Genomic DNA, 25,362 nt, shown 5'->3' on the forward strand with positions numbered 1-25,362 from the left:
TTGCTTCAACTTAGAGAGCAACTCACTGTGTCATTCAGCTGAACTCAGGGCAGAGCTGCCATGCACTCGGCACTCTCTGTAGTTAGATGGGCAGATTGCATACTTCAAAAGGCCTTGGGGAAAGGGGTTGAAGCCGCTGCTCAGTTTTGTTGAAATGTGGGCACATAGGCGCTCTTAGGAAGATTTCTGAAGGAGCTGGTAGTCTTGAGGAGGAGGGCACACAGAGGACAGCCTTGATAAGCTTATCAGTCCAGGGGTTGAACAGTGTATAAATCCAGAGATGGGAAGTTGTTGCTTATGATTAACAAATTTGTCTGGGTTGTCAGAGAAATTTACAACCTTGCAAAGCAGAAACAACAGGGCTCTGACTCTAGACATATCCATCATTTATGAAGCTCCTGAAACAAGGGAAAAGACTAACATTACTGAACTTCAAGTGCTCTGAAAGGCAGTTGCGGACTGTTCATTCAGAGAGAACTAGGGGGAAGTATTTGTTGGATAACAGGCTCCCACGGTGTTTCTGCCCAGCTATAGCTCTAAAACTGATTCATGTCTGACACCTAGTGGAAGTTCGCTGGCTCTTCTGTTGCCTACCCTGTCCCTGTACTGAGAAGGCCAAACAGCTTCAGGCTATTTACTGTTAGCATTTTCCAGGCTGACGTTTTGAAGCAGTTACTTACCTAGCATCCGTTACATCCATTCTGTGCACTTGAGATTTCTTTTTTTTTATATAAATATTTTTTATTACGTATTTTCCTCAATTACATTTCCAATGCTATCCCAAAAGTCCCCCATACCCACACACCCCCACTCCCCTACCCACCCATTCCCACTTTTTGACCCTGGCGTTCCCCTGTACTGGAGCATATAAAGTTTGCCTGTCCAATGGGCCTCTCTTTCCAGTGATGGCTGACTAGGCCATCTTTTGATACATATGCAGCTAGAGTCAAGAGCTCCAGGGTACTGGTTAGTTCATAATGTTGTTGCACCTACAGGGTTGCAGATCCCTTTAGCTCCTTGGATACTTTCTCTAGCTCCTCCATTGGGGGCCCTGTGATCCATCCAATAGCTGACTGTGAGCATTCACTTCTGTGTTTGCTAGGCCCCAGCCTAGTCTCACAAGAGACAGCTATATCAGGCACTTGAGATTTCTGTGCAGCGTATTTTCTATAAACTCACAGGGTTTTAATGTATAACTGAGCAAGTCCACTGTAAACTTATGGGATTTGAGTATATAGCTAAGTATATAAGTATGTTAAGTATATAGCTAAGAAGATTGACTATAAACTCAGAGAATTTTAATTTGTAAACGAGTAAACTCACAGGATTTGAATATATAAGCAAGCACATCCACAGGTATCTTGTTTATAAGCTTAACATGGGGCTGTCTTGTGACCTTTCTGAATTTGTCTCACGGCTTTTGGAGCTTTGTCAGTTCTTAGTGTTAAGTGGATACTTAAGGTAAAAGATTGGTTTGTGCTCAGCTTCTATGCGAAACTCCATTGTGGGGAGTGCTCCATATTGTAGAGACCCAGTGCAGCATTTTGGTTTTGCCAGTAAGTTAATACTAAAGTTCTTACCTTTCAGCTATGCCTGCCCAAATATCTATAGGATTTATGAGTGAACTGACATCTGGGGTTTAAAAGCTTTATATGGGTGTGAGTGGGCTTATATGAAATGTGATTTTCTTGGTTCCCTAGTCTTCTGGGGCTTTGTGCTGTTAGCATCTCTGGTTCTGAGTGTATGAAACATTCCCATGACAAAAAAAGTTTTAATAATTAAATGTCTTTTATTTGAAAAAGTTTAACATGAGTAATTTCAAACATAGTTTACTTTTTACAGTTTTAAACTGATTTATTTTACTCCATTGCTTGAAGGTCAGGTTGTATTAAGAGAGTATATGCTTGCTTCTACTATATGAAATTGTGATTGAAATGTGACAGGTCTCATAGATTATTATAATTTGAGATTAGGAACTCCTAAAGTTGTCAGATCTGCAGATTGGGAGGTAAAACTTGAATGTATTAACTAGCATTTTGAAAATGAGTATGTTGTCTTAGTTTGGGTTTTACTGCTGTGAAGAGACACCAGGACCCAGGTGACTCTTGTAAAGACAGCATTTAATTGGGGCTGGCTTACAGAATCTGAGGTTCAATCCATTATCATCATGGCGTGAAGCATGGCAGCATCCAGGCTGGGATGGCGCTAGAGGAGCTGAGAGCTCTATATCTTGTTTAGAAGGCAAAGAGAAGACTGGCTCCTATGTGACTAAGAGGAGGGTCTCAAAGCTTACCCCCACAGTCACACACTTCCTCCAATAAGGCTATTCCTCCTAATAGTGCCACTCCCTGGGCCAGGCATTATACAAACCATCATACTCATCTTGAATAGACTATGGAGAATAGCTTGACTTAATAATTTACCTTTCCCCATCTCTCTGATGATTTTGCTCATACCACAAAAGAAAAGAAAAAAGAAAAAAGAAAAAAAAAGAGGCTAACAATCAGCTATAGTATTTTAATGTTTGATTACAAAATGCATGCTTTTTGTTTGTTCTTGTTTTTGTTTTCAAGACAAGGTTTCTCTGTGCAGTCTTACTGTCCTTGAACTATGTAGACCAGGCTGGCCTCAAACTCACAGAGATCTACCTGCCTTTGCCTCCTGCCTCTCCTGCTTCTCCTGCCTCCATGTGCTGGGTTTAAAGGCATGTACTGCAGACACTCTGCCACACAAATATTTTTAACATTAGGTACTATGTCTCTGTTAGGGTCTTCAAGTAGCTTTTATAGCTGAATGTGGTAACTCATGCCTGTAATCCCAGCTTTTGAACGTCTGAGACAGGAGGGTTGCTGTAAGTTTGAAGTCAGCCTGTGGGTGCATTCCTGGGCAGCCTGAACTGCAGAGTAGAGTCAGTGTCACAGTAAACATGAAGCACAGGGCTTCGTCCACTGACGTCATTGCCTTTGGCTGGATGACCAGCCAAAAGGAGGTGCTAGAACTTGTGAGAAGGAAGTTTTGTACTGTTTTCCACAATGGTCGCTGTGCTGGTTGTTTCTACTTGACATACGCTAGAAGAGGGACTTGTCCTCTTCTTTTTTGGTCAGTGTGTAAGACCAAAGTCTCATTGACCAATAATCTGCAGTGATCTGTTCTCAGTTTGTTTTTATATGTATAACAGCTTTTCATTATTTGCATTGATCTAAAGAAGTTGACATTTCAGTAGGTTCAGTCTCCAGTCTCCACTGTTCCCTTGAAAAAAACAACCAATGTTCTCTTTTGCAAATCCCCAGCCTTACATGTTCCTTATGGTTAAAAACTATGTGAAGAAAAAGAGATTTAGATTTTTTTTTTATAAACTAAACCTTACAAATACTATTTTTATTTTAATTTGTGTTTTGAGATTATATCTTTCTTTTCTTCAACCTCTCATATATACCCACATCCCTTCCTTCTCAGATTCATGGTTTCTTTTTCTTTGGCAGTAGAAATTATGGTTTTGAGGTTGTGTGTGTGTGTGTGTGTGTGTGTGTGTGTGTGTGTGTGAGAAAGAGAGAGAGAGAGAGAGAGAGAGAGAGAGAGAGAGAAATGAAAATGTGTATATTTCTACATGCAGTCTGCTCGGTCTGTTCTGTGTTATTTGTATGTGTATGTTTTCATGCCTGACCATTTGGCACTGGACAGCCAATTGGGCATCTCTTCCCTGAGGAAGACTGGCTCACCCACTCTCAGTATTCCTTAGTTGCCTATAATTCTTTGTCTATGACTGAGGACTCACAAGTCGTCCCCCTCCCTGATTCCATGTGAGCAAGTCTGTTGGTGTTGTCCTTGTTCAGCTCATGGTTAGGCATTCATACTAGTTAGACTTCATGGGTGCAGCTTTTCTGACATTCTAGGAGACACAATGTCATGGCAAACATCCTGTTCTCTGACTCTTACAGTCGTTCTGCCTTTCTTGGGCAATGATCCCTGAGCCTCCTATGTAGGAGTTGTTTTGCAGATATATACATTGAAACTGAGCCCCATCAGCTGTACTTTTCTGTAATGATCTCCATCTGTTGCAAAGAAAAGTTTTCTTGGTGAAGGACGAAGACTACCCTTTTTCTGGGTATAAGGAAAAATACTTAAGATGTAGTTAAGGGTTATGCCTACTTAGTAAAGTGGCGGTTATAGCTTCTTCTCCAAGACCCATGACTTTACTAGCTAGATTTCTAGTGTCATGCATGATCTGTCTTGTTGAGTTGGCCTTAAGTCCAGATAGAGAGCTGTTGGTTACTGCCGAGGTATGCATACCACTATTATACTCTTAGGGTTATCGTGCTGTACTGGTTGTTCTGGTTCACAGGTGTTGCTTGCTTCACCCATTTGGAAGCCTATGTGGCACCTTTTGGTATCAGGAGTGCTAATCCTCAGGAGACATTCAGGTTAGGTCCATCTTAGATATCTTCAGGGCCTGTGTCTGAAATGCACAGTGTCTTAGCAATAGGGTCTTCCACCTCTTGGGGGCAACCAGGGGCAACGGCAATAGCCTATGATGTTTTGGGACTCCTTTTGGACAACCTTGACAAACAATTCAAAAGACGGTTTCTCATTCCTGGTGTTAGGATTTTTGTTAAGTAGTTTGTGGCTCTTGAGGAGAGCATTATCAGCCCAGATGGGATGATTTCATTTAAACTCTCTGTGTATAATTTAGGTAGATAATAGTATGATTTCCTATGATGTTTTCTGATATTCTTACTGTTATTTTACCCTCCTCCTTCCTTTTCTATTCATCTCACACCTACTTTCCTTAATTAACACCCCCCCCCCATTTTCCCTTCATTTCCCTTCAGGTCAATTATATTCTGTTGGAAGAGAGACTGTTAATTGAAAAAATTCCTCCAAAGAGTCAATTCTGCCTGGCATTTTCTTTATTAACGATTGATGTAGGAGATCTTTAGCCACTGTGGATGGTAACAGCCCTGGTCAGGTGGTCCCAAGTGGTTTAAGAAAGCAGCAGAGGAAGCCGGTCAGCAGCACTCCTCCACAGCCTCTGCTTCAGTTCCTGGATCCAGGCTCTTGCCTTGAGTTCCTGCCCTGGCTCTCCTCAGTGATAAGAGTATGACCTCATAGCAGACCTGAGAACTGTGAGCTGAAATCCCCCCTTCCCCATCTGCTCTTGGCTGCAGGAGAAACCCCGAGACAGCTGTGTGTCACTTTGCACTGCCACTGTGTGGACAGGGCTTCCCTTCTGGGCCTTGCCAGCACTTGTCACTTCCTCATGGTGGCTACCTGTCACCGTTCCTAGGATGAGGTTCTAGCTCACAGTGGTTTTCATTTACATTTCTCTGCTACTTAGTAATGTGGGGTGGTTTTTTTTTTTTTTTTTTTTCACTATGTTGACACTGCATGTCTGCTGGGAAGTGTCTATTTATATCTGTTGCCCATTTTTAATTGGGTTGATCTTTTTTGCTACTGAGTTTTTGTAGTTTCTTAATAGTAGGATTATCAACCTTTTTTTTTTCTCAGATGTGTAGCTTGTAGTATTTTTCTCTTCTTCAGTGGGATATCTCTTGACTGTCATGGTCATTTCCTGTTTCTATGAAAAAACTGTTTTAGGGTATTTTTTTTTCTCTTTTCTGTTTACTGTGTTTCTGGAGCAGTGCACACATAAGTGTACAAGTACATGCATATTTGTGTGTATGTAACGAGACAGGTTTTCAGTCTGTCCGTCGCCACATTTACTTTATTCTGGAACTGTAGGATTTTTCTGGCTGTAGTGATATATTGTTCTGTAGCTCTTTCAGGGTCTTTTTGATAACTGGCATAGGTCAAAGATTGTTATGCTCTGTTGGCTCTGTGTACTTTATACTCAAAATTTCAGGTACTCTAAATGTTGCAGGTGATTTTAACTTTAGCGTTCTTCAAAGAAGTTTGTTATAGATTTAAATCACCTCTCTGGAGATGCATACTTCAGTCTAAGCCACCGGTCTCTTTGGAGATGGGAATCAAGTTCACAGCAGGACCATTGGAGCACTGTTGGACCGCTAAGCCCTCGTCCCCTCACCTCTAGTCTCTTTGGGCTGTGCTCTCCAGCTCTCTTCTAATATGACAGTTAAGTTTAATGGATGTTTTCCCAGCCAGTATTTTCTGCAGGGATACAAGTTTGATGTCTTCTAATGTGGCCCATCTTGACCTATGTAAATATTATTTACACTAAAATGAACATATATACGTATTAAATACCTTTATATTAATCCTCATAGCAGCTTTGTGAGGTAGGCAGGATTACTATCCTTAACCAATTGCAGATGAGCAAACTGGCGTGCATGCCTAAGGAAGTTCCGTAAAATCACAGGGAAATACAATTGCCAGGTAAAAGAAAGAGTGTTCAGTTTAGCCTCGGAGTCTGGAGCCAGTCTATAGTCCATATTTCTAACACAGCCCCAGGTGATGCTGCTGCTGCTGGGGTGGACCTTGAGAAGTGTGTGGGTGTGTGTGTGTGGGTGTGTGTGTGTGTTGAGGGGACAAGGGGTTTGTTTGTTTTATTTTTGCATGGTGTTTATTACTCAGCTGACTCGCTTTCTCTTCTCTGAATCTTTCTTTGACATCCATTTCATGGAACCTGTTATTCTCAGATTCTGAGATTCTATTAGGATCACATGAGAAACTTGTTAACAAGATAGACTTCTGTTTTGACTCTAGAACACTCATTTTTCATAAGCACTGTGGGTCTCGATACAGGTGGGTCTGTGAACCACAGCTTGTGCAATACTGACTGTATCCAGGTTGATTGCATTCCCCCTGTCACCACAGCTTTTCCTATTCCTCTTTTGTCCTGTCATTTATTTATGTCTTCCCATCAGCTTTTAGAAGAAAGAATTACTTCAATATGTAGCGCAGTTCAGTATTAGGAAGCCGTAGTCTGACGTTGCTGTGTACGCTTTAGCGTTTGTTAAGCTAATCCCTTCAAGACTTCAACCTCCTTGTACTCTAGTGCTCATTATATGGATTAGCTGTGGGAACTGGGAGCTATATGTCTGTCATATAGTGTAGTCATTAAAATACAGACTATGCTCAGTAAACGGAATCAGTCAGTATGGTCGCCATTTTGTTATGGAAGAAGCAAGCAAGTGCTTAGTTAAGAAACATCCCAGAATTCCGTGTTAGCATCCAGGTTTGGGATATGTTTACTACTTCATGAAAAATCTCTGTTCTCATTTTAATTAAATGTTATTTTATGTGTGGGGTTTTAATAAGATAGCATAAAGTAAAGCTATGCCTTGGGCTTTTTTTTTTTTTCTTTCCTAGGAAAGCAAAGGAACCGATTGGAGCCAATGGATACCATATTTGTTAAACAAGTGAAGGAAGGCGGGCCGGCCTTCGAGGCTGGCTTATGCACAGGTGCTGGGGTCTTCAGTCTCCTCAATTTCTCTATTTTTTTCCTTTTCTCTCCTCTGTGCCTTCCCTCTCTCTCTTCACATCCATTGTAACTGTTTCTGAGATACAGTCTATCTTTCTGGAAACTCGGTGGATATTGCTGAACAGACATAACAATGTAACTTGATAAAGTGTGGCACTTTCACTTAACACAAAGATTTGCAGTCTCTCTTTAAAAACAAAAAACAAAAACAAAAACACCTACTCCTTAAAGTTGAACATCGACAAAAGGATTACAAAGTAACAAACTGATAAAGATATTTCTTTAGTAGAATGGAGACTTTTTTTGGATCCCCAAGTCTGAAAGTGCCTAGTCAGGCAGGCAGCACATAGAATGGCTAAGGTTTCCTGTGATCTTGAAAGTCCCTTCATTTTCAGGCATCACTGGGGTGCTCTACTGAGGTAGATTTAATACATGTTTGATACAAAATCCTGTTAATTTGATTTGTGATTTTAATAAAATTAACTCAAGATCAAAAATTAGCAAATACTTCAAAATATTTTTCTCATTTTTATGCATAAAACAATTTAAAATAGGAATTGACAAAACTTACTTTAGTCCACTTTGAGTAAAGTGTATTTTCCACTATAGATAATTAGTGAGTACCACTACTAAGATTTACCAGCATGTGGTATAATTATCTTTGTCATGAGCCTTAGAGTAACCCTTACTTTAATATCATTGGTATGTACAGTGTGTATGAAATTCTATTAGAATACACCACCTTTCACACTCCAAGTGTCACAGTTTGAGAAAATAAGTTGGAGCTGATATAAGCACAGAAGGACTTATTTCTGGTTTTCATTTCTATGTCCTTTGTGCTTTTGTGGCTTTTCTGTTCCTCTCAGGTTTTCTGAGTAATCCAGTATTTTCCTCCATTAAAATGAAAAGTAAATTAACAAATATAAAGTTTTTAAAAAACCCACACACATGTCCATATTTAAGTTTTATAGTACACTCATCAATTAACCAGATACATAAGAGTGGAAGAACATTGTAAAAACAACAATCAGTGGATAAAAATCAGCTGATACTTGGGAAATGTGTACAGTCAGTGCTTGAAGCCTGGTGGGTAGTTTTCTGTAGCTGAATGACAAGGCCAGTAGAGGAGTGGTTGGTAGTCTGTGGGTCTTTCTTTCTTTCTTTTTTTTTTTTTTAATTTTTAAAAATGAAAAAAAAATATTAAATATTTTCTTTATATACATTTCAAATGCTATCCCGAAAGTTCCCTATTCCCCCCACCCCCACCCCCCGCTGCCCTGCTCCCCTACCCACCCACTCGTGCTTCTTGGCCCTGGCGTTCCCCTGTACAGGGCCATATAAAGTTTGCAATACCAAGGGGCCTCTCTTCCCAGTGATGGCCGACTAGGCCATCTTCTGCTACATATGCAGCTAGAGACACGAATGAGCTCTGGGGGTACTGGTTAGTTCATATTGTCATTCCACCTTATAGCGTTGCAGACCCCTTCAGCTCCTTGGGTGCTTTCTCTAGCTTCTCCATTGGGGCCCTGTGTTCCATCTTATAAATGACTGTGAGCATTCTGTGGGTCTTTCTAATTGATAGACATAGCACTCACCTGGGGCATTACCACTTCAGTGGAAGCTCATTGGTGTCTAGAATTCTTAGAACATTGCTATATTTCATGAGCAATGTTTTCAAAGGAAGATTTATTTTTGTAACAGGTACTTTAAAAATATTTAGGCATATTTTAAAAAATATGGGCTTATTTGGTCTGGGTGTGGAGCTCAGGCAGCAACTGGTTTGATCCCAGCACCATGGAAACAGAGTGAAGAGGAGGGAGCAGTGTTGGGAGTTTCTTCACAGTTACTCAGAGTGAGTAGTTCTTTCAGAAGTTCCTAATATGTTGTTCTCCCCCCTACCCCCCTCTTCTTTGAAGGTGACAGAATTATAAAAGTCAATGGAGAAAGTGTCATAGGAAAGACCTATTCCCAAGTAATCGCTCTCATTCAGAACAGGTAAGATTCTTGAATCCTGATTAATATGGGCTAAAACCCTATAGCACAGGTAGGTTTTATACAGTTCTGTGCTCCTAGGACAAGGGTAACACAGAATTTCCTCCAAAACTGCAAGTTGTATATGGTATTGCCAAATGTTAGCCCACTGATTGTTGAGTGGGTTTGCAAGTTGTAATATTCATTGTAATGTTTACAATGTAAAATCCTATGGGTTCTGAGAGCACTCATTATAGATTTAAAATATGTGTTTTCCACTTTGATTTCAAGTGATAGGTATATAATTTGTTTAAATATAGAAATAAATGCACACTTGGTTTTCTAAAACAAGTCTTACTGACATTCATATTTTTACTGTATTTTGCTGAGCCGCCTTATTGAATAAAATCACTGGCTTATATTTCTTCATTTGTTTTAACAGTAAGATGTTACTTTTAAATCCATTTGCCTATAATCTACGGAATGATAGCATTTTTTGCCCTAAAGGTAGATACATATTTATAGAATGAGTATTGGTAGGACCACAAAGGCAATATTACCTTATTACTATAAAGGTAGTCTTAATTGCATGGACACAACTAGAAAAATTTAAATACCATTAAAAAAGAGATTTGAAGTCAGAGAGGTCACAATATTGAGTTGTGCATGTGCAGTGAGTCTGGCTGTGATATACAGTTTTATCTCTGTTTGAAGAGGTTCTTCCTAAATTCAAATGCATGCCATTGGATTACAGAATGGTTCCTCATAGCTTTATCCACCTGTTTATAACTCAGTTGAAATTCTTTATTTTCTAAAAGGTCATTTTTGTGTGTGTATGCGTATGTGTGTGTGTCTCAGCCAGAGGACAACTGTGGGAGTCGTCCTCAGGAGCATCCACCCCTTTTGGGATGGAGTCTTGTTAGATTAAACAGAATCTGGTTACAGATGTTCCCTGCTCCCCCAACCTTCACCCACGAATTACAAGTTCATGCCACCATGCCTGGAATTTTTATGTGGGTTCTGACAATTCATCCAGCAAGCACTTTGCCAACTGTGCTGTCTCCCCAAGCACTTAAGGTTTTTTTTTTTTTTTAATCAGGGGTCTCTAAGTCTCAAGCAGTTTGTGCTGTTAATTTAAATTATTTAATACTTATGTCCTAATGCACTGTAATATTTTTACAATTAGATGACCTGATCATGATTAATTAATCTCAGAATATTTTCTTTGCTATTTTAATATTTAATGAAATTCCTAGAGAAGCCAATTCTTGAGTGTAATTGTTCCTTCTGCAGTAATCAAGATCACCCCTACACCAGCACACCAGTATGCAGCCTGATCTCTTTCTCCCAAACTCACATAATGTCTCTTTCAGAGTAACATAGAAATGAAAGTCTTAAATTTTCAGCCAGTACAAACAATTTTAAAATGAGAGAAAAGCTGTTTATGATCATGCTTTCTTTAGAAAGCTTGGTGGAAGTTGCAAGGCAGCTGGAAGCCAAGGACCGTGTCCCTGCAAAGGCCTTGTCTGTGCATTGTATACTTTCAAGCAGCTGTAACTGCTGGAGTGCATGACTTCCCTGTGTGACTGATGGATTCGCACCTGTGGCTTCCCTTGGTTTGCCATCCTCCTGGAATTTACTAACCTAAGCAGATACATTATTGGATTTTGGAACTGTCTTCTTATTTTATGTTGGGATTATTTCTTAATTTTTGAGGGAATTAGGATAATCATTAGATGGAGATAGCCTCACTGTCCTTAAGATATATAAACATGAATTACAAGTTAAATTCCGTTTCTCCTGGTGACTTCTTTCCTTCCTCCTCTGGCTTTTTCTTGTGCTAGAGATCAAACCAGGGCCTGGCAAATGGTCACCTGCTGGAACTCTCCAGCACTGACCTGTGCAAACTCAGAGAACGTTTTCCACTACATCTAACAAATTTGCAGTGTTAGCATAAAAATGCTATAAGCTGTACCTAGCAAGTACAAAGATTAAATCTTGGGCATAAAACAAATAGCTGAAATGAAACTGAAAACTGACTTATTCTATTAGTGAACTAATGTTCTTTTGAGGCAAAGGTGGAATTTTCAAAGTTAGGAAGTTTAAAGTTGCTTAAAATGTTACATTGAGGAGCTGAGGTATAACAAGCTACAGGTTAGTTCCCAGAACTTGAAAACATCAAAGCAAGCCAGGTATGGTTGCACACGCCTGTAATCCCAGCACTGAGGTGGCAGAGGCAACTGGATCTCTGAGTTTGAGGCCAGCCTGGTCTACAAAAGGAGTCCAGGACAGCCAGGGCTGCAAAGAAAAAAACCTGTTTCAACAAACGGACAAACAAAACAAACTACAAAAAAACAAAACAAACCCCAAAGGAAGACAAAGATAAAAAAAAAAATCAAAACAAAACATTACCAGAAAAATATTTGCTTATTTTGCATCAATAAATTTTAAGTTGATAGCTGTGTGATTAAAACCCTGTAATTTGTAATTACTAAAGTAATCCATAAGACAAATAATCATATTCTGATATTCTTATGAGTTTTGTCCTAAAAATATTTAATAGGAGTTTTTAATCTCTGAATTAGTGGCACATTAAAATGAGCCGTACGATCATGAAGGGAACTTTTTTGTATGCCACTGAACCTCTGTACTAGTCATATCTTTCTTATACCATAAGGTTTTGAAAGTGATGATCTTAAAAGGCAGTTTCTTGTTCAGTCTCCTGCCTCCCTGACCGTTTTGTGCTCGGTTTCAGTGACACCACCCTGGAGCTCAGTGTAATGCCCAAGGATGAAGACATTCTCCAAGTGGTAAGTTTCCTCCCAGTAAACAATGCTTGGTGGACATAAGTAGTAAGAGAATTTTGAAAGGAAAGTGAATTGCATTTAAAAATCGTTCCAAAAAATAAAAAAATAAAACCCTCCTGGTTCACTTAACCAAATTTGGATTTCCGTATGTTGTATTTTTTCAAGAGACAGATTGTTGTCCACAAATTTGGAATTAAGTGACATGGAACTGTTGTATAATTCCATAGCTAACTCCCCTGGAGCTGAGGGCTGAACCTAGGGCCTTGAGCTTGCTAGGCAAGTTTTCTACCATTGAGCTAATTTCCCAACCTCTAATTCCATAGTCTGTTAAATTGATTCTGGCTTAATGACCCAGAACATTTTTTTTTTTTTTTAGATTTTACTTTGTGTATCTGAGTGTTTTGCCTACATGTATGTGCACCACATGTATGTATGTGTGCCTGGTGTCCAGCAAGGTCAGGAGAGGATGTCAGAGTCCCTAGAGGATGTCAGATTTGTGGATCACTGTGAGCCACCATGAGGGTACTGGGACTTCAACTCAGCCCTCTGCAAAAGCAACAAGTGCTTTGAACTGCTGAGCCAACTCTTCTGCCCAACCCAAGATATTTATATGTGCATCTGCTCAGTGGGCTCGGTTAAATCTAATTTAATCAGCTCTCATGACTCCGAAGATACTCAAGTATGCTCCATGTTTGGTCCTGGGAGTCTTTTCTGTGCTATTTTGTGTGGAGGCCTGTAAGTTAAGTAGTTTGTTTAATACAATAGGAAAGAAGAGAACATTGGTCTTAGCACTTGAACTGAGGCTGGTCTGAAACCTAAGCCACCCTCTAAAGTGCCGCCACATAAGTACGTGTGCTGGTGTTTTGCCTTTGCTTGCACAGCTTCTGTCATGGCCATTCCTGTAACTCTGCATCTCTGGGACCCGAGTCCCATGATCTGTCTGCCATCCATGCTTATGTGATATAAATGGAAAATTTGTTTTAAACAGTAACAATTTTTTTCTTTAAAACCATTACTATTTTTAAAACACTCATATGTTCTGTAATCAGCATAATATTCTATTTAAAGTGAAATACACATTTGTCAAATGTCAGCCAAATCTAAGGGAAATGAGAGTAGGAATTCCAGAAATCTCCTTTGTGTTTCATAAATTAGCAGCAGTTACTTTTTTATTGTTGCAATGCTGGGCTTTCCACATATGAGCAAGTGCTGTAGCCACTGGGATAGTGTCCTGTGAGTTATAATAATAGGATATGCTTTGTGAAATGGATCAATAAAATAGACAACTGAATCAAACCCAGTGTTGAATCATGGGTGCTGCCCTCTTCTCCCTTCTCAGTAGTTGACTTGTCAGCTTGCAGGCATGCCGCCCCTGCCCTTTTCAAAGACGATGCTGTTCAGTTAGTAAAGGTAAACGTGTATAAGCAAGAGTGCTTTTGTTTATTCTACAGAACATTTAACTTGGTTTGCAGTCTCGTGTAGCCTGGACTAGCCTTGGACTAGCCTTAAATTCACTGTGGTCAAAGCTAGTCTTGATCTCTTGATTTTTCTACTATTTCCCAAGTGCTGGGATTACAGGCATATGCAATTACACCCTGCTTCTTCTTTTCTTTGTTTCTTTCTTCTTATTTTTTTTTGTAACTATTTAATAATAATAGGCATGCTAAGTGATTTAGGTGTGATTGTTATAAACTACTCTGGAAAGTTATTGCAGGTCTCTTTGGCTGGTCTTAGTCATGGTACCTCTATTGAAGATCCAGATTGTTCATAGTGATAAATGTTGTTTGATAGGATCTTTGCAGTTATAATACTGGCTAGAGAATTCTCTGGCTTGTCTTTCTCACTTCCCACCCCCTACCACAGTTTGTTTTAAAAGTTTTGGTGTCTGGTAGGCACTGTAGGATTACTACTTTTCTGTTTTTATTATGTTTCGCTTCAGTGTGAGGATACAAGCTTTTAAACTACTGTGAGATAAAACTAAAGAACAAGAGCAAAGAAGGCAAAGAACGAATATAAAGTGTTCTAGAGAGAAAACCGTCTAACAGTTAACCATCCAAGAGTTAACCATCCAATAGTTAGCCATCAAATAGTTAACCATCCAGTAGTTAACCATCCAACAGTTGGACTAAAGAAAACCATCCAACAGTTAACAATCCAACAGTTGAACTTCATGTTTGACAGTGTTCTATTTTAGGAAAATGTCACTGTTGTCTGTATCCATCAGAATGACCTACACATATTTTGAGGTTAAGAGTACTTAAATAATCATTTCTTAAGCATATTGATGGCAGTGATCATATAATTCCAGGCAAATTTCTTCATACTGGATGACTTAATATCATCATATAAGAATATAGATTAACAGCATTATATAAGAACATATTTGCTTTATTTTGCTTAAGGGGTATTTTGTTCCATTTAATTGGTGCCCACTGATAATTTAAAGGTTCCCTGGAGGTACTTAAAGCATTCATATGTGGGACCATGATTACTCATTGAAAGATTTGGTTCCTAGTAGCCAAGCACAGAAAGTACCATACAGTGGCAGACTTCAGCATGCTAGACTTACCAATCTCATCTCAGAATGCAAAATAATGTTTTTATATCCAGTGCTCATTCACTGCCAAAAAAGTGCACATTCTGTTCCTATCCAAATCACCTGCTCTTTTAGACTTTTTTTTTTTTTTTATGGTGTCCAAAGCATCTTTTAGATATCATGGGAAGAAACATTTCGTAACTGTATTGTCTACTCCTGACTTGTTTCCCCAGTATTTCTTGGAACTGGTTTGTCATATATTGTGCTTTTTGGGATTGCCATCCACAGCCCTGAGTTCTGCCAGTGTTATATATGTTTAATCACAGTGATCTCAGCAATAAGTTCTCCAGGGTGGTAATTCGGGAGACAATTCTTTCCCAAATTTGATATAGAATTTCAGTCTAGAAATTTTAGTTATATCTGAAGACTATAAAAATTTAAAGTGTTTTATAATTTGTGTGTTTAATAATTTAAAGTGTTTGAAATTTGAATAAACAAGTTACCTTTAAATTGCCATAGAATGGCTTTTGTAGAATGTTAAAGCTGGTGGGGCTAGAAATGGGCTTCATGAGGAGCATGTTTGTTCTCTTCACATCCAGTGTGTTCCTGTGCAGTAGAGGCATGCCATAGCTCTCCAGCTTCCCTGACATTGCAGGCTGTGGGGACCTGCCTTTCTTTTCAGGTAGTGCAGGAGGTTACACAAACCTACTGCAAACAGTGTTACAAGTCAGTCCACAAGGCTCTCCTCCAGACTATTTTTTGTCACAGAAAAGCAGTGACTTGGACATAATTAGCATGAAAAAACTAGGCTTGTTATGTCCAGGTACATAACCAGAATGCATACTTCATGTTCAGATGGGCAGTGTTTATGCTATAAAAATATAGTGGGTGGTGGGTGGGTGTGTACACGCACGTGCTCGCGCGTGTTTGTGTATATGTGTGTGTTTATAGATTTAGCTTTGATTTCTCAGTGCATTCCTGACTGTGTTCTGTAATAATCATTACCATGACAAGTTTTACTCTGGAAGTGATATTTTTATGTCTAGTCAGTTCTTATTTCATAAAGTAGTAAAACACTATAAAGGACATTGTTTGAAAGATCTTAATTTTTGAGTGAAAAACCTAAACAAAACAGTAGTCACACAGTGAGATAGGCTGTAGTCAGCTGAGAGCTTGTGGTTGTCCTCTGAAGGAGGACGTTGCATTACTTTAATGCGTAATAGAGCGTTAGTCTAGTCTCCTGGAAGCAGAGGTGGAAGGGGCTCAGGGGAAAGAGAGGCAGTGATGCTGTTTACAGTGAAGGGAAGCTGTGGGGCTTACCAGATGGCAGGGCATACTGGAGAAAATGCCTGTCGATGTGTGTCATCAGCCATATTCTGCTTCCAAGAGTGGGAGACACATTCAATAAGAACGAGATCAAAGCTCGAGAACGAGATGCTCAATTGGATTCTGAAGTTGTTCCTATGCTCCACTGCCCTTTACCTCTTTTGGGATCTTCCAGAGAAAACAGTATAGATGTATTTGTAGCTTGCTATTTACAGCATCGCTATGACAACATGATTCTGTCTTTATACCAGTAAGCAGCTTCTGCTATGTTTTCCTATTTTCTGCTAGCTACAATTTACAAAGGATGTTACAGCACTGGTAAGAGATGCACAGTAGCCATTTCCTTGCTTTTTAAGTCCTGTTTCATAGAGATTTGTAACAAGCCAATCTGCTTAGCTGTACTAATGTGCAGAGGGTGTATGTGATAATGGTTTCCTCCCCCCTCTCTCTGTTTCTGTTTGTACCCTCTGTAACTAGTGTTAAAGCATATGTATCTCTATTTTCTTAAATCTCTCACCCCTCTCTCCCTAACCCTTTGCCATTATTCGGTAGCTATACTTGAGCTTTGCAGGCTGTGTGCTGCAAAGACAGGATGCGCTGCTTCCGTGAATTAGCCTGCTTGATCAGGGATAGTCACCACTCCTGACTGCCTTGGATCCGAACACAATGCCTGCCGTGTAGCATCCATGAGCTCTGTTTGTGTGGAATCTCTTTAATTAATTTCAGTTCTTAAATTTTCAAAAGTATTGTTAGATAGTTCTATAAATAACTTTTTCTAAAACTTGAGCTGCATGCATGCATGCTTGTTAGTAATAGAAAAATGTCTAAAGTAAAAGAAAATAAATTTATCAAGTAATGTTTGCATTAGTTTAAAATAAAAAGTTTATATCAAAAAGATGAATTACCTCTTTCTTTTTTTTTTTTTTTTTTTTGCTTTTAGTATTGCTATTTAATTTCTTAAGCATGTGCATTCACTGACTTTAAATATGAAAATATTTTGTGTGGCTCTTTAGGGGCTTGATTTTTAAAGATGGATTATTTTTAATTCTTTGTAGTTAATTGAATAGTCATTTCAGTATATGTTTAATGTGTTATAATGTTACTGCCTTAAATAACAATGTATTTGGGTAAGACTTTTATTATTATTTGTAAACATTAAGAATCTTTTGCTGGGATTTAATAGGCAGTCACTTAACCTGTTGACTGCTGAAAACAATCTTAAAGTTTAAATGGGGAGATTTCAGAACTAACATGGCTGTGACTGGTTGGTTAGGGGAGATATGATCTGTTTCATGAGCTTTTTGGAAAAACTAATGATTGTAGTGTGTGTGTGTGTGTGTGTGGTGTTCTATAGTTTATTTGATTTCTCTAAGGGGAAGGGAGATGGGGAGGGACTCTCTGAAGGGAGTATGGGAGTGGGGGGCATTCAGGATGCAGATGAAAGGAAGGAAGGAAGGAAGGAAGGAAAGGAGGGAGGGAAGGAAGGAAGGAAGGAAGATTCCTAAGAATGTACCCTGTGCTGTGCTGTGCTTTGCATGCATGCCACAGTGAGTATCATTCAGGATTAAGGTAAGGTAGTCAAATAGTGAACAATAAACATGAAAATCATTGTGTGACACTTCTCTAATTTCTGTGCAGGCATATTCTCAAGATGCATACCTGAAAGGCAATGAAGCTTACAGCGGCAATGCCCGTAATATACCTGAACCTCCACCAGTTTGCTATCCCTGGTTGCCATCGACTCCTTCAGCTACTGCACAGCCGGTGGAAACATGCCCTCCTGATTCGTTACCGAACAAACAGCAAACCAGTGCACCAGTCCTGACACAACCTGGCAGGACCTATAGAATGGAAATACAAGTGCCTCCATCACCAACAGATGTTGCAAAGTCAAACACAGCAGTGTGTGTTTGCAATGAGAGTGTGAGGACCGTCATTGTGCCTTCTGAGAAGGTGGTAGACTTGCTAGCCAATAGAAACAACCCTTCAGGTCCTTCACATAGAACTGAAGAGGTAAGGTATGGTGTAAATGAGCAGGCCTCTACAAAAGCAGCATCGAGAACAACATCACCGGCATCAGTTCCCACTGCCCATCTGATTCATCAGACCACAGGCTCCAGATCCTTAGAACCTTCTGGAATTTTACTTAAATCTGGAAATTACAGTGGACATTCAGAAGGAATCTCAAGTAGTAGATCACAAGCCGTGGATTCCCCTCCTGTGTCTGTCAATCACTATTCAGCAAACTCCCATCAGCACATAGACTGGAAAAATTATAAGACTTACAAAGAATACATTGATAATAGGAGATTGCACATAGGTTGTCGGACAATCCAGGAAAGATTGGACAGCTTACGAGCTGCATCTCAGAGCGCAGCAGACTATAACCAGGTGGTACCCACCCGCACTACTCTGCAGGTACGACGTCGAAGCACCTCTCATGACCGAGTGCCCCAGTCTGTTCAGATCCGGCAGCGCAGTGTATCTCAGGAAAGACTGGAAGACTCTGTGCTGATGAAGTATTGCCCAAGGAGCGCATCTCAAGGAGCGCTGACCTCGCCACCTGTTAGCTTCAATAATCATAGAACTCGTTCGTGGGATTACATAGAGGGACAGACTGAAGCCACAGCCACTGTCAATTCTGAAAGTCAGATACCTGACTCAAATGGGGAACGAAAGCAGACTTACAAGTGGAGTGGCTTCACTGAGCAGGATGATAGACGCGGTATTCATGAAAGACCCAGGCAGCAAGAAATGCACAAGCCTTTCCGAGGCTCAAATTTGACTGTGGCTCCCGTTGTTAATTCTGATAACAGGCGACTGGTTGGGAGAGGAGTAGGACCTGTCTCACAATTTAAAAAAATTCCGCCGGACCTAAGACATTCCAACAGAAATTTTCCAACCACGACTGGGGTGTCACTCCAACGGGGTATTGCACAAGACAGGTCCCCACTCGTGAAAGTCCGAAGTAATTCTCTGAAAGTGCCGCCTCCACCTGTGTCAAAACCATCCTTCAGCCAGCACTCACTGACTTCCATGAAAGACCAAAGGCCTGTCAATCATCTGCATCAACACAGTGTGCTGAGTCAGCAGACACGGTTCAGATCCGAAAGCACCTTTGAGCACCAGCTGGAGACTGAGGTATCCTCGTGTCTACCAGGAACTTCTGCCAAGACCAGTCCACAGCTCAGTGAGAATTTGGGGATATCAGACTTAGAACTACCTGCCGTTCCAAGGAATGGAGATATAAACTTACAGGAGGCTGGAATTCAGCAGCCAGATGTGCTAGATAATAAAGAATCTGTCATTCTAAGAGAGAAACCTCAGTCTGGCCGCCAGACGCCACAGCCTTTAAGACATCAATCTTACATCCTGGCAGTGAATGACCAGGAGACCGGGTCAGACACCACCTGCTGGCTGCCAAATGATGCACGCAGAGAGGTTCATATAAAAAGAATGGAGGAGAGGAAAGCTTCAAGCACTAGCCCTCCTGGCGATTCCCTGGCTTCCATCCCTTTTATAGGTGAGCGCATTCAGAGGCCCTGCTCAGCAGCAGCTGGGTGAAAAGTGTTTGAAGAAATAGAGTATTTGTACTCCATAGGCACAGAAATCTTAAACTGCGCATGCACTTAAAGCATTTTAAGTGCTGTATACTTGTTTATTTTCAGTGCTGGGGATTGACCTCAGGGCCTCATGCATGCTAGACAATCGCTTTCCTACTAAGCCACAGCAACCTACTCTCCATGTGTAAGTTGTGCTTCAGTCAGAGCAGGTTGCTTTTCTCCTCCTTAAATATAGTTCTACTTGCCATTTTCCTTTAAAAGTAAGTTGGCATCTAGTGTGTATTTGACACAGGGTGTTGTAGCTCAGGCTGGATTTGAATATATGGTTCTGTCCCCTCTGCGTGCTCAGTGGGCTCATGGGTTTATGCGCTACCCTACCTGCCCTCTTTTGTTAGTCTTGGTTAAATGAGTTGCTGCCATCTGTGGTCAAGAGAGTCAGCCAAACTGTTGTACCTAGTTGTTGGTCTACCTGAATCAACGGCAGCCAGGCCCTGCCCTTGCTTTGTCTGTAATAAACGGTTGCTGGGAGAAGACTTGGGCAGGGTCTCCTGAGTTGTCACCACACTAGGGTGGGCCTTTTGGTAATGCAGCTACCTTTGAGTCACTCCTGTAGGTAGCCCACACCCACATTCCTGTAAGTGGCCTCTGGAGATTCTAGTGGTTCACTGAAGTTTAAAACAAATCTCATTTTGTACAAACGAAAGCATGAGGCAGAAGAACTGTCTTAGTTTGGGTTTTACTGCTGTGACACCATGACCAAGACAACTCTTATAAGGACAACATTTAATTGGGATTTTGGATTCAGAGGTTCAGTTCATTATCAAAGTGGGAGCATAGCAGTGTTCAGGAAGACATGGAGCTGGAGGTGCTAAGAATTCTCTATCTTGTTCCAAAGGCAAACAGAAGACTGGCTTCCAGGTGGCTAGGACAAGGGTATTAAAGCCCATACCCACAGTGACACACCTATTCCAATAAGACTACACCTCCTAATAGTGCCACTCCTTGGGCCAAGCATATACAAACCATCACAAGAGTTGTGACCATTAGTAATGAGCCCTGTGTTTGAGCAGTGTCTTCTCCTTCCTAGGCATATTCCTCCATAGATTTTGCTTGTGTGTTTACTTTATTACAGGGATAACCTGGGAAAGGGTTTGGAAAGTTTTCAGGTGTGCACCTCAGTCTCCATCACCAGTCTTCCCTACGACTCCTTTTACCCTCATACTGACATCACACAGCAGCCAGTGGAGGTCACACTGTCTCAGACCTCCTGTTTCCCTCCCATCTCACCGAAAATAGACATGAATTATGGAGTCTGCTATGGCCAGCCCGTCCACCCTGCTTGGGGTAGCACAGATAACCAGAGGCCCCTCTGCTGGGCTAGATTTCACTGCCCAGTCAGATATCTGTAACCTATTCAGACTTTTCTTATTGTGTCTAAAATAGCTGCTTTCTATGCATGCTCAAATGTGCGGCAGCCAGGTGTGCATCTCTGTGAAGCAGAACACACTGAGTGTGGAGACTTTACATCTAGTTCATGTCATTGTTCCCTGTGCCCACAGCACTGCCTAGGTAAAGAAGGCACTCACTCCGGAGATACATGTTAGCATAATAGCCGAATGATGGTTTAAGATGATTAAATGTATAAGAAAAATGAAGGGAGGGAAGAGAAAAGAAGGAGGGTGGGTAATTATGTCATAATGTTGTGCAGTCCTGAGATATAATCTACAAACACAGTTTCCATAGATTCATGTAACAGTGTCTCCATTTTTATAAATGAGAAGTATATAAAGGGTTTTTTTTTTATAAAAGCACTTTGAAGTGGGGACTCTAGGTTAGCGTGAGTCAGTGCTGGGCATGCTCCAGGGGCGTTGTTTTCTACAGAGCACATTGTAAAGAGGGACCTGCATCATGTGACTCAGGGCATCATCTTACCAGTGTGTGAAAGATTCCCCTTAGCTCTTTATGTTATGTTGCCAATGAGCAATTATTTCTTACTCTTTCCTTTCTTGAGAAACTTTGCTGTTGAAATGTCAGGTGTCAGGATCCAAATCAGCTTAAGAAGTGGAGTCTGCATGGTGACAAAGTTTTATAACTAGGGTATTTTTACATTTAACATTATGAGGAGTGCGTCAACCAGACTTATTCCCACATGTATGTTTGATCTGTACTGCCGAGCCTATTGACTTGTTCCTGCTGTACATAGAATTTAATATCTCATCTCCACAGACAGTAACTCTGGGCTGATGCTTGGGGTGTGTGCTTTAAATTTAAAGCCCTACACTGTATTTCACAGGCTGCTAACATCTTACCACAATGATAGCATCACATTTTCTTTTTGCATAGTGAGAGAATATTACAATCAGATGTCACGGGAATAGATTTTTTAAGTGCTGTCTATTATCTGTTAATGTTCAATCTGTTTAGTCCTATGAAGTGTAGAGATAAAATAAAAATCAATTATTTCATTAAAAAGTAGCAGTTAACTAAGAGTGGTCATCTATATAATTCTGTATATAGGCAGACTATTGAAATGCAGAGTAACAATGTATTTATAGCCTGACAGTTACCTTAGTCATGATTTTCTTTACTTGGAAACATTAGATACTGGGACCCTCAAACACCAAGCGCCTTGTCTTTCTAAAATATCTGTGGAGCCCATTCGCTTACTTAGCTGTCTACCAGGCAGAACTAACGCAGAGACCCCCTTACATTTTATTACACATTGAACACGTAACATTAATCTTAAACTATAGAGATGTAGAAAAGCTCAACATTGCATTTTTAAATCAAGAATATTAATTATTAGCAGTAGTTTGAAAATATATTTACACATATACATGTAAGTATATGTATATGTGTAAATATATCTTGAGAATTGTAAATATGTCTTGAGAAAACCTTCAGATTCTTTTTTAGGCAAATAGAAAAAAACAAACTGATTAACCATTTATAAAATGGAAGCTGAGTAGCCTAGGTAACACAGACCTGTCTTGTAAAACAAGAATGGAGTTTTATGTCTTTTTATTTACCCCTGTTGATTTAAATTTTTTTAAAAAGGGATATTTGTGTCACAACTCGGTTTCTTTTAGAAGGCTGACCCTCTCTCTCCCACATTAGACCATCATGCTCTAACACAGAGAGTTGGGTGCTAACAGGAGAGGGACATTGGCAGATGCTGTAGGAAGAAAGTTCATTTTATTTTTTAAAGAAATCTTTTGAGATATTTTGCCTCCAGGTATGTCTGCAGCACATGTGGGCAGTTCCTGCAGAAACCAGAGGAGCCATTACTAGTTACAGATACCTGTGACCTGCCATGTGGGTGCTGGGAATAGAAACTGGATCCTCTAGCAGAGCATCCAGGACTCTTGACCACTGAACCATCTCTCCATCTCCAGTCCCTTGTTTTGTTTAGTTCTGTTTCTTTTCTTCTTTTTTTTTTCTTTTTCTTCTCTCTCTCTCTCTTCCTCTCTACTCTTCGCCTCTTTCTTTCCTTCCCTTCCTCCCTCTCTCTTTTCTTTCTTTTTTTTTTTTAAGCTTTATTTATGTATTCACCACTGCTCTCTTCAGACACACTGGAAGAGGGCATCAGACCCCATTGCAGATAATTGTGAGCCACCATGGGTTGCTGGGAATTGAACTCAGGACCTCTGGAAGAGCAGTAAGTGCTCTTAACCGCTGAGCCATCTCTTCAGCCCCACAAGGTGATATTTGATCATATACATTGTACAGTGAGCCTTTCAGTCTCCTCACATGTGTTAATTCTTTATGATGTGTGCATTCTTACCTCTTTCTAAGTATTTTGAGAACATAATTTATTGTTAATCCTCTCCCAGTGGTGTTGTAAAATTCCAGAACTGATTCTTCCTGTGGAACCCAAACGTTGTGCCTTTTGTCCAGTCTCTCCTTATCCCTCTGCCTCTCCTCTGGCCTCTGATAACCATGTAAGATAAATCACAGCCTTTGACCTTCTGCTCTTGACTTATTTCACTTAGCAATACACACCCTATTTTCACTCATGCTGCCATGGACACTTCAGTTGATCCCCCGTTGGCTCTTGTGAATAACACTGTGGTATACCTGGGAATTCAGATGCCTCTCCAACATGCTGAGGTGGGATTGCTAGATCATGCAGGAGTTCTGTTTTTGATTCTGTGATGAATCTCCGTACTGCTCTGCATGTCCCACTAACAGCGTGTATGTGACAATTGCCTTGCAGCTCCTTGCCGACACTTGTTACCTGAGACTTCTGGGTAATGGCTAGAGTGAGGTGATAGCCTAGTGCAGTTGTGGTGTGTGTTTCCTGCTGGTGTTTGCTCATAGGCCTCTGGCAATGTGTGCATCTTCTTAGAAATTTGGTTGTCTATTCACATCTTTTGCTCATTCTAAAATCAGTTAAATTGGTTGGTGATGGTAGCATTTGCCAGGTGTATAGTTGGTAAATGGTTTCTCTCATTTTATATATTCTCTTCACTTTGATTATTTTCTTGTAATTTGATATAATCCCACTTATTTTTGCATTTGTTGTCTGCTCTTTTGGTCCCTTATTTAAAAACCCAGATTGTTGTCCAGATTAACATCATGGAGCAGCTTTTCTCGGTTTTATTTGTTTGTTTGTTTTTGTTTTTTCCCTTTTTTGATAGTTTTTTTTAATTAAAGATTTATTTATTATATGTAAGTATACCATAGCTGTCTTCAGACACACCAGAAGAGGGCATCTGATCTCATTACAGGTGGTTGTGAGCCACCGTGTGGTTCCTGGGATTTGAACTCAAGATCTCCGGAAGAGCAGTCAGTGCTCTTAACCGCTGAGCCATTTCTCAAGCCCTTTTCTGGTAGTTTTGTACATGCAAGACATATGTGTAAGACTGTGATGCTTTTGAATTGGATGTTGTATATAGAAAGAGTCTGGTTTCTTCTGGGTATAACCACCCAGCCCTCATTGCACAGTCTTCCTGCCTGGCCTTTTGGCTGTAAGCCGGCGAGTCTCATCTGTGAGGCTGTGGGTTTTTTATAGGAACTGACAGGTAGCATGGACATTTGAACAGTATCAAGCCTCCTCCGTAAGATAAGGTGTCCTTGTAGCTGCCCCTTTCTTGAATTCTTTGATTGGTACTTTATGCTTTCTGTACAGTCACCATTTATTATTTGCTTCTTTCACTTTTCAGGATTCTCTTTTTTGTAATTAATTGTAAATGGTATTATTTTCATTATAGTTTCAAATAGCCCAAGAGCTACTGATGAGTGTATAGAGATGCTTCCACGTTTTGTATGGTGGTGGTTGTTTTATGTTCTGAAATTTGACCAGATTTATTTATTTGTAATAACAGTTTGTTGTTTTTATTGTTGTTGAGTTTTATTTCCAAGATAGGCACCCAGGAGCCCAGGCTGAGCTAGAACTCTATAGCTGAGAATGACCTGGACTTTATCCTCGGGCCTTTATCTCCTGGTGCTGGGAATGTAGTTGTGTACCACCATACCTGCTTATGAAGAGCTGGGATCCAACCTAGGCCTTCATGCATGGCAGGCAAACACTCTACCAGCTGGACTACATCCCAACCTCTGTCCTAAAGCTTTCTGATGGTGTCTTCATGACAAGGAGGTGAGACAGCTGTCTGCAGAGGGGAAGCAGAGAGAGGTGGTACTCAAGAGTTTCCTTATGCTGTCTGCACACCTCTATCGCTTGTGGCTTGTGCTGCCTGGATTTAGTACACCCTTCTGGAATGCTCTCTTAGATACACCTAGAGAGTGTGTTTCCATGAT

General features: G+C 40.4%; 1 protein-coding gene across 12 annotated transcripts in view; it reads left to right on the forward strand.

Moving 5' to 3' along the window:
- The window catches only part of Arhgap21 (Rho GTPase activating protein 21), a 125,469-nt gene that overhangs the window by 70,260 nt on the left and 29,847 nt on the right, over positions 1-25,362 (forward strand). For 8 of the 12 annotated variants that reach the window (XM_029474437.2, XM_029474443.2, XM_085835140.1 and 5 more), the window contains 5 exons: positions 7,288-7,380; positions 9,316-9,394; positions 12,126-12,180; positions 16,328-16,357; positions 17,678-19,562. In XM_029474437.2, the coding sequence (XP_029330297.1) occupies positions 7,288-7,380; positions 9,316-9,394; positions 12,126-12,180; positions 16,328-16,357; positions 17,678-19,562 (2,142 nt within the window). The remainder of the gene's footprint in view (positions 1-7,287; positions 7,381-9,315; positions 9,395-12,125; positions 12,181-16,327; positions 16,358-17,677; positions 19,563-25,362) is intronic. The other 4 variants (XM_085835139.1, XM_021152205.3, XM_029474444.2 and 1 more) reach the window with 1 other exon arrangement.

The sequence above is a fragment of the Mus caroli genome, unplaced genomic scaffold (assembly GCF_978045245.1).
Source record: "Mus caroli unplaced genomic scaffold, Mus_caroli_1 scaffold_2, whole genome shotgun sequence".
Lineage (NCBI taxonomy): Eukaryota > Metazoa > Chordata > Mammalia > Rodentia > Muridae > Mus > Mus caroli.